Consider the following 10429-nt stretch of genomic DNA (forward strand, 5'->3'; position numbering starts at 1 on the left):
AGGAAATAAATAAAAGGGCAATTCTGCTGGCTGAGTGTCTAGAGCTGAAATTTTTATTTGAAGCAGGTTTCAAGGATATTCTATACTACTTTAGTTATATAACCCTAACTGCAACTTTAATGGAGACTGATTACTATTTGATTCAGATATGTTGTGTCAGACCATGTGTTTCATCAGAATGCAACCATATATCTAAATTGGAGAAAAGAAAACTAAAATAAATAAATCTGGAAACTGCTGCAATCTTCCAGCAAAATATAAGGTTACAAACATATAAAAACAACTGATCGTTCTGCACCATCAGAATTCCCCATTAGCTGCACCACTCCGCCAGGGATGTAGGTACAAAGCCAAAGCTAAATTCCTGCCTAGAAGCATCATTTATCTCCTACTGAGTGGTATTCACTTAAAAAAAAAAAAAAATTGAATTACCGCATTAAGTGGCATGATGAGACAAGACTCACAATAGGAGAAAATACAGAGATTTTCTGGAGGAAATCAGAAGTATATTTAAGTCCTTTTTTCCCTTAATTCTCTTGCCTACCAAGCTCATTCCAAGACCTTTTTAGTGTTGTAGTAACATATCATTTCAATGTTATTTCAATAAAATTAGGTAGAGTTTTTCTGTGGTTTTGAGTCACAATGGCCATTCTGCAAATACAGTGAGAATACATGCAGACCAAATGCCAAAACAACTTCAGGGTTTGCCTCATGAAGGGATCAGCCTCCAGAGAGGATCTTACACAAGCTCATAGACTTGCAGTTGTGCAAAACCTGTCCATTGGTCACACATACCACCTTGGGATATCCTGCAGGCTCCTTCCCTTGTGCAGGTACTCTTGCAGTGTCTCCAAGAGTCCACATAGAGTTCACCAGAACAAAGCAGACTAAAATGAGAATTTAGTGAGCTAAAACTTTGCTGCATACTTTGGAAATTATTTTATTTTTTAAGTGGTGAAACAAGGTTTTATTGCTAGGTCAAAACACTGTCAATAGCAAGGCAAAAACAAAAGACAAAACCACTTTCCTGCCCCATTAGAGCAACTGAAGACTGGTTTTCCTGTTGTCCTGTCTCTGTGCAAAAGTTAAAACTCATCTCTAGAAATGCACACTCCTAACTTACCACCTTATCCGAAGGAGCAGCTATATGGTCTAGAGGTGAAAAATTAATCTGCACAGTGCATACTGCATAACTATTCAGAGAGAAGTGTTTTGGTTTGATGACTGGTACGGTCTGCCTACTCTCCTCTGTCTTTATAATTAAAGCATTGTTCTAAACTCTAGCATGAATTCACCCTCCTGTGTCCTCAGTTCCTCCATATAGCTTTACCCTCTTTTAAATATAATAAATTTTCCCCTTTTTTTTGCCTTCACAGCCAAGAACCGAAACAATTCATTTCACAGAAATCCCTTCTCACTGCTTTTCTAATACCCATGCGCATTAAAACCTCATCCATCATTGTTTTCAGAGAGTCAGCTTTTTAATCAGATCTGTATGTATATTGGTTTGAGCATGTGGCAGTTTAATTACCCTCTTGAATATGTGAAACACATCTTTGTCATATCTACTTATATCTGAAGAGAGCCATCCTATAACACTAATTAAAGAGGGATGATGACAATTTTTCCATACTCAAATTATGTCCCATCTGTCTAGTCATCCTCATGTTCACTCTCTGGATTAATTAAGGGTGGGGAAAGGTTGTTTCCCTGGAGTTTTGCCTAATGCAGGATGAAAAGTCTGTTTTAATGAATAAATATACAAAATTCCTTTCTTCTCATCCCAGAGTAAAGCACATAGCAAAGTAGAACAGAAGCCTTGATTTTGCTGCTGTCTAATCAGCTAGTCATATATTGCATGGCATCAGGAGTCATGTTTATGCAACTGTTTACTGTAGCTATCAGCTGATCTGAAGGGACATGCCGCACTGTCAGCAAGTCACAGCTAGACACTGTGCCCTAATATCTAGACCTAGACTTAAAACCAGTTTTGTGTTAATAATATGATTAAAGAACAGAGTGACATAGTACCAAATGGGTATAGTGTGAAAGCACACCCATTTTTCATCATTGTCTTATAAGCCTGAGAGTATTTTGCCAATAGATATTTTCATACGGTATTTGAGGCATCTAGGTAAAATAAAAAGCCTTCTTGTTTTGCCTAGTCAGAAAAGTTTTAAAGAATTTATTTTTATTAATGAGACTGGTTTTTCTTCTACATAAGCCTAGCTGCACAGTTCTTGCTCATTTTGAAGCTATTGTACGTCCAGTCAGACCTCTCAGCTGCCTAAACCATTCATTTTCATCTAAATAAGAACCACAAAAGCCTTTGACACAAGGAAGGGTGGAAAGCCTTGCAGATCCAGAACTGTGTTCCTCCAGCGACTAAGGGGCATTACAGGTACCAGAGGCTGTCACCCAGACGTGATTCCTAGAGGACACATTTCAGCTGCCATCATGTGCTGATAAGTGAGTAATTAAGCAGGACAGGCAATGTCAGCAAAGCCTGGACTTCCCTGGCCCTCATGACACGAGTAGGTTAAGTGTGAGGAACATCTTGATTCACTCCCACCTTGAAAGCTTTTCCACTGCCACTGGAGTGGTCCTCCAGGCTTTTTCTTCTCCCATTTTCTTTTTCCTTCCCTTTTCTGAAACTGATGGCGGAGTCCTTCACTCAGAGGAATGAAGACTTTATTAGCTCAGAGTGTGGTGATGATTTTATTATGCCAGTTTTCCACTGTTTATACAAGGCACTACAAATATGCTATATGAAATTAATTTATAGAAATGACTTCATAGTATTAATTTAGGGTCATCAATTGCTAAGTCAATTCTGATCCTCTAGTTAGGCCAGAAGATAATAATGGCTATAAATTAGAATGAAAATGAGGTAGCTAATGAAACCATTAAAATATATTTCTTTCATAGCCATCATATTTCATTGTCACTGCTCATATACACTATACAAACCTAGTTTTCTTTTCAATATTTCTTCCTGCCTAGTGTAAATTATTCTATTTTTTTATTTCTCTGACCTAATACAGAGCTAAACAAGGTGCTTACAAACACTTTACACTTCAATTTACAGATTATCTGCCACATGCTGATTCATTTTCCAAGCTACAAGATAAGAAAAATACACCTTATCATATATAAAAGATTATTTACATGGGTTTTTTCTTATGGGAATGTTGAAGCTCATCATTCTTAAAATAAATTTTTTTGAGGGAAGATATTAAACTCAAGCCATGCAAAATCAGAGAGGCAGCCTGTGGCTAGATATTTCAGCAGTTGTTACATCAGTAAGTTAAAGAAAGTGTTCTACATTCTCAAAATTTCATTTGGTAGGGGTTTTTAACCTTGAGATTTTAACAGCATTATAAGACCATAAATGTAATTCTAGCACCCATTTCTCACCTTTCCTCCCCCTCTTGTCAAGCTGGTTAATTGTTGGTGCTTTTCTCCCTCCTTTTGACACCTTAAAAATTATGTTTACAAGTAATGTTTACAAGATTTTACCTATAAGAACAAATAATAGCTGGAAAGTTATAGCAGAACCTCAGCTTTCTCTTTGAAAGAAATAGCATTATGCCAATAGCCAATACTGGAAAAGAAATATGAAAAGGGGTGACTTCCGTTGAAAACTATGTTTTAACTGTTCCATCATTATAAGCATTTCTGTGATTTAATAATAACACCAATATCCAATATTCTGAACTTAATGTAATAAATGAAGGGTGATCACATTACCCAGTTTTAAAAATTGCTTTACATAATGTAATCACTTACTTTCTCAAATTTAATTTCACTTTACATCGTTTAATAAATGAATACTGATCATTTGACATAATTGAATAAGTAGTTCATCTCTTTCTCTGTACTTCTTAGATCACAAAATAAGCTGCTTTTTTGTCATCTTCCAGGATGGTATTGTGAGGTTTAAGAGTTGGGTTTCATTCCTCCTTTCAGCTTCTTCATTATCCAGTGTAATCCCACTCTGTAGGAAAGAACCTAGCGCAGCCCTGCAGCTGAATTTTTTCAAAAGAATTAAAGCTGAGAATCCAAAATCCAGAAATTATAAAAACTCCTGTTTTCTCTGAAGTCAGTGAGTCCAGACAACACAATGGCTTTCCCCATCTTCTCTTTAAAGGTAGGGAAATGCTCGGATGCCCCTTCTGAATGCAGAAAGGCAGAAAACTGCACTTCCTTCCACTTCTGGCACATTTGCCAAAACCAATGTGCATGGGCTACTGAGTTTCCTCTGGAAATATACCACAGTCCTCAGGCCTCCCTGAACCTAACAAACATTGAAAGTCTCTCTGTAGCATAACAGAGCCCTGGGCATTTTTGGAGGTAGGTAGGCTTTCAGAAGGATTCATGAAAATACCTGGAATTCAGTACAGGACCTCTACAAATGAGATCCCAAAGCCAGTACCATCATGCTTTTTAGTGACTGGTTCATGATCACACAGGTGGCAGTGAGGCTGGAGGGATGAAGCTGTCCCAGGTTATCAGGCTAATGACATTATTCTGTTGTAAATTAAACATGTTATATGTAGGTGCATGTTAACAAGAAAATCACATTTGTCTTCATACCACAGGCTGTGTGAAGATCTGAGGCCATGTTTCACCTAGTATAAGCTGTTTCAAGTCTCCCAGCACCAGAGAAAGTGAAGATCTCTACCTGGAGATGCTGTGTGCAGAAACTCTTTCTTAGCTGTCCTAAACCAGCTTTCCATGGGGACAGACTTAGTCCAAAGGAGCTGTATGGGAATCTTTTCCAAAAAAAAAAATGTTTGAGAAGAGCTGCTGCTTTCCACAGCACCCCTTCCCCATGTACACAAATCTTAAACTCACTTCCAATAGACAGAAATTAATTATGGATCTAATAAATACTAATCTCAGACTCCTCCTCCAGCAGAAGTGTAAGCTTCTGGTACCTGATAATATGCTTGAAATGACATTTTTGAAGACAATAACAGAGCAAAAAGCCTGGAGGGTTGGCTTAAATATTGCATTGTTTAAACAGTTGAGCAAGTTCCTCACTCTTTGAAAGGGATTTTCTCAGACTGTCATTACTTCTCTCATTTTTTTTTAACCCACAATCCAACAAAGCTTCAAAGTATTTTTCCTCATACCTTCAGTCACAAAGCATGAATGGGTTGATTTAAGGATTTTTTATTTCTCCTAGGTTCTCTCCAGAGCTAGTCTCTTACTTTCATCTTTCATGCCTTAAGCACAAGATTAATCTTTCTTTCCTAAACCAGAAGTATAATTTTTCAAAAAACTTATTGTTCACTTAGCTTTAGCAGCAATATGATGTACATTGTGTTGACTTGTTTAGCTTGTGCAACTTTATCCTCTTCCAGCTTCCCCACATGGATTTAACTATAGGATTATACAAATTCTGTGCCAGGCAAGTACAGCCATCTTCCTCTAGTTCTAAGGTATGAAACTGCAAATATGTGTGCTCCTGGATAGCTTTTAGCTTTCCTGACAAAATGTGTGACCTTTCCTGACAAAATCAAGTTATTCACATGCACCACTGCTTTTAGAGCTGACTCCCTTAGGTATTAAGTCAGTACATGAAATATTTAGCTTTTTCTCTACTGGAAAAGATTGATGACATCACTCTTCATGACAAAGCAAATTTCTGTGATATATCAGAACAACAAGGCTGCAATTAAACTCACTGTAGGAACTTCCAGAATTCTCCAGTAAAACTACATATCTATATGGAAAACCAGGTTATGTTTCCACAGTGATTCACAGTATACAGCAGGCAATAATAGAATGCTTATCTTCTTGAAGATAGTTATTTTTTAAAAAACTACGAAAGGTAAAAGGGAACCCTCAGAATAAAAACTGCTTTCTGACACCTAAGAATATTAACAGATTGACATGAAATCTTTCATCTTCAATGCTTCAGACCAGCTGAATGTTAAGTTGGCAATTCTATGGCTCTCAGAAATGTGCTCAGGAAGTGTTCCACTGCTTTGAAAGAGCCGTTTGGCTCAAGGGACAGTCACACACAATGGGATTTTTTTCCTGATGTTTGAAGTAGCAGCTACCAGATATTGGCAAAGGCCTTACTGTTGGTGTTGATCTAAAGAAAATATCCTGTTTAGCAAGAAAAAAGGCTTAGTTGTTCCACATAATCTCTTCTAGCTGGTGGAGATCACACAACTCAACTTCTAAGAAAAAACACACAGCACACGACAAGTTCCTGCTTCATTGCACAGGCAAAAAAAAAAAAAAAAAAAACCAAAAAACAAAACTTACCAGATTATGAAATCCATAATTTCAACTAAAGAATAACTTTAATTCCTTCTAGGAAAAAAAGACAGAAGGAAGGAAAGACAGAAAAAGACAGACAGACAGACTGATGGGCACACAAAGACAAAAAGAAACAGTATAATTTCAACATGCTCACCATCTGGAAAGGTGAAGGAATCAGAAAAGCAACAATCAGTTTCAAAACAGCCCTGTCGTGAAGCTGCAGCCAACGTTCTCTGCCAAGTTTATTGGTTTAGTCCAAGAGAGGCATACCAGAGAAAGGTTGTAAAAGGGCTGCCATGACAACTTCTACCTTTCAGCATCAATTTTGCCGTTCTTTGTTGTCTTCTAAGAAGAAAGATACCACGATGAAATCACCAATTCAGACACGGAATATATGGGTTTCAGGGTACTCTGCAAAAGTATAATCACAGAATATATTTCCAGATTTGTGCTGGACATCCATTTCTCCATTTCAAATGCAAAGCAACAGAATTTTCAGAAAAGCTGACTGTAAATCATCTGCTGCCTGCCTATACAGCTGCTTATTTTTATAGATTATGGAAAACATCTGGAAATCCTTTCAAAATGAAGCATGCAATGTATAGATTGCAGTAGTACCCCAGAAATACATTGCAGTTGCTTAAAAATAACATTTTTAGTTCAAAAGAAGTTACTCCCATCCAGAAGTAACTATTCAGAAACAAACTGCCTAAGCCAACACAACCAGAAAGGAGTAATAAAACTATCATTTTGTCTAGTGACTCTCTACTAATAACCATTTCTATCTATAATAGGTCTGTCTCATGCATCCTCACACACTACCCTTTGTTTTTACCAGGTTTAAGATCTGAGCTTCCAGAGGTACATCTTGTATTCAAGGGAAAAGGAATAATGCTTAAAAGTAATTTTTTAATTAACTCACATAGATTCTTTTTTTCATGTTTATCTGATTATTTTCTTCGTACAGTAAGAGTAGAGGGAGCCATGCATGACCTGGACTTTTAGCAGACTGAAGAGTAGATAAGGACATCCATATTAGTAATTCTCCTCGTTAACTACCTTGAAATTGCTTCTTTCTGCTTACTAATGAAAAAAAATGGGCATTCCCCTTTTTTAAGAGATTCTGACTCAGAACCTGTGAAGGAAGTTGTAAGGGATAAGAATTGTTCTGAGGAGAAAAGTATCCCCCTTAATAAAGGCATGTGGTAAAAAGGCACTGCATACACTCCACTCCTCCACCTTTTTTCAAAAAACTCAATTTCTTCCTGGGCCAGTTGCTGTCACTTCAGTGTCGTTGTATCTTGCTAATGTCATAGCAATAACTTTGTATCACAAAGCACTTATATGCCAGGGTACCACAAAGCCATAAAGACCCAACTGCAGTGCTTAAATGAATTAATTTTACTCATTACCACATCCATCCTGAGTCAAGCAAATTGAAAGAAATCTTACCTTCTGTTATGTTGCTGAAAGACACAGCTATTCTTCATTTTTACTTTGGAACATTCCTTCTTTTTTTTTTTGATTACTCATTCTTAATGAATCAGTTCTTTTTCTTTATCTAAATCAAGGTCATTAATTTTTTATGAAGCAAGCCTGTAGTATATTTCATGTTCTGTTTCCATATTAATAAGCCTGTAAAAGCTGACCTATGACCTTTGATTCCCCCCCCACCATCCTCCCATGAAAATCAGTATCTGGTGACTTCAGGTCAGAAATTTCTCATAAAGTACTGGACATTTGGTAGAAAATTTAAGGCAATAATGACTTAGTTGACTATTGCCCTCAAGTGCTAAGGGAGTTGCCCAGTCCAGTGATTTTTGTGACCCAGGCAGTTTCTTTGTTCCTAGTGTGGTAAAGCATAACACAGTGCACTTACAAGCCCTGGAAATTCCCTACATACACTTACCAAAGGATGCAGTTGCTGCAGGTTCCATTTGCAGGTCAGTAGTGAGGCTGAGAACGTTTCACAAACAGACACATAGGTACAAGCATGCACGACCATGCACTGTGCAATGCAACAGAGGTAGAACAGAATCTTTACTAGTGCCTCCCTAAACACCAACGGCACTGATATAAACAAGAATATGAACATCCTACACACTGAGTTAGTTCCTTCCAGCACGTTCAAGCTAGAGTGAACCCACAGAAAATGGATAAGATTTAGTAAGAGTAAGGCAGACGTACCTTAAGAAAAAGCAGCGGATTGCTGTTGCCATGACCCCACATAGCTTTTCAGGAAAAAAGAATTTATTCATTCCCTGCTTTCACATGAAATAAATTAATATAGACAGACTTTCTTCTTCCTCTTTAATTTGGGAATTGCTCCTGTGCAACTCCTGAAATAGCTATATACCTCCTGCTGTATGTTATCTTATTAGTTACTCTGCTGCTGTTAAACATATCTACTCCATTTAGATTGCACCCTCATACCACTTCAAAAATTGACAATTATTTTCACTGAAGAATAAGTTAGTTTTTAAACCAATGCTTGAAGGAGAAAAAGGAAAAAAAAAAAAAAAAAAAAGTGTTAAACTTTATCCAGAGGCCTTCTTTTAGAAATACCAAAGTGTTAAATACAGGTTTGAAGGTGAAAGAATCACTTTTTAGTTACTCATCAAGACTTTTGTGCAGTTAAGATTTATTCCAAAAGTTCAGCTCATGACCTTACAACATGCTACCCTGACCAAGACATATATCTACTGCTTCCCCACACTCACATACAATAGCTTTATGTTTGTACATTCTGAAGACCCTTCCCATCCTGATGTGATTTCCAGCAATTAAGTTTTTCAGTTACAGGATGCTGATCTAACAAGAACCAGGGGGAAAGTAATCTAATATTGTAACAATAAAGAAAAACAAACAACACCCTACCTAGTAGTGCTCAATTAGTTTGATTTATATACAAATATATTGGGAAAAAAAAATTTCTTCCAGTAAACTTTTCCAGCAACTGTAAAGTGGTACAAAACCAAGGAAACATGCAGCAAGTTCATCAATGTTGTCAGCGTCTGCAGATCCATAAGTTACATGAGTCCAGAATTCGAAGTCTGTGGAAAGGCTGAGGCCTCATGAGGATGCTGATGCTGACACCAGCCAACAGCTCTAAGATGATTAGCGCAATACAGCACCAAAACAGGTAGAGTATGACAAAATGCAACTGGTCTTCCAGCTTCTTTAGACAGCCTTCCTGAAAAATCTGCTCCAGATGTCCTAAGTCACCCCTACAGTAAGAATATTTCTCCTTACAGCAGCTTTGAGGGACATGAGCTTTTTCAGCTGAAAGGTGCCAAGAAGCATCTGTTGCCTTTAGCCAGTCTGTGTAGTTGTGGACCCCACAACACTGCAGCTTCCTCTGTACTTCATCCACAGTTCTGATGTCAGAGCCCTGGGAATCTGTTCTGTTATACTGATAAATGAGGTAACCCATAGTTCTTTTCAGCTCAGAAGCCATCCAAATATAGTAGAACTGTGTCAGAACTGCCAAAGATGTTTCTAGGCATAGAAGGACCAACAGCAAGTATGTAAGAGCCCCTTGCTGATAGCAGGAGTTCTTAGCAGAAATAGAGATAGCCAAAACTCCAGTAGGTAGCAGGATAAGTGCAGCTGCAACAGCTAACCAGCCAGGGAGAGGAAAGAAAGACTCTTGAAATAAATAAATGTAGTTCTCATATATCAGAAGCACAAAAACTCCACCAAAGGCTAGAGCCACAACAGCACCACAGAAGATGAACCCTAGGACCCCCAGCAGAAATTTAGCAAAGAATCTAAGACAGGATTCTTCATAGCACCACACTGACAACAATCCAGCTCTAATTCTCCTCATCCTGCTCACTCCTAGTAACCCAGACCCTCACTACCACCATTTAAGAGGCCTCCACCCCACTTATCCAGGTGCTGCAGATGACATCTCCTCCCAAAAACAACTTGCAAGGGAGCAACAATGATAAGACTCCTTCAGCACTAAGTCCTGTATCGGCTAAGCACATGCTGCTGCTTGTTCAGTGTAGCCTGCGGAAACCAGGAGGGTATGTGCCAAGCTTGATGTCAAGAGGTCATTTACTTTGCTGCCATTGGAGACATTTGCATTTGAAGAAGTAGGACAACTGGAAAAAGGTTGCACCCCTGCTTTATTACATTCATGAGT

General features: G+C 38.0%; 1 protein-coding gene across 1 annotated transcript; it reads right to left on the bottom strand.

The window, feature by feature from the left end:
• Positions 1–9286: 9286 nt before the first annotated feature.
• Positions 9287–10108, bottom strand: LOC104367704 (tetraspanin-3). The gene has a single exon (XM_009974872.3). The coding sequence runs from the start codon at positions 10106–10108 to the stop codon at positions 9287–9289; it is 822 nt and encodes a 273-aa protein (XP_009973174.3).
• Positions 10109–10429: the final 321 nt, after the last annotated feature.

The sequence above is a fragment of the Tyto alba genome, unplaced genomic scaffold, assembly GCF_018691265.1.
Source record: "Tyto alba isolate M040663 unplaced genomic scaffold, T.alba_DEE_v4.0 Super-Scaffold_13, whole genome shotgun sequence".
Lineage (NCBI taxonomy): Eukaryota > Metazoa > Chordata > Aves > Strigiformes > Tytonidae > Tyto > Tyto alba.

Coding starts and splice junctions, on each gene's coding strand:
- LOC104367704 (XM_009974872.3), bottom strand. CDS start 10,108: ATGAGGAGAATTAGAGCTGGATTGTTGTCAGTGTGGTGCTATGAAGAA.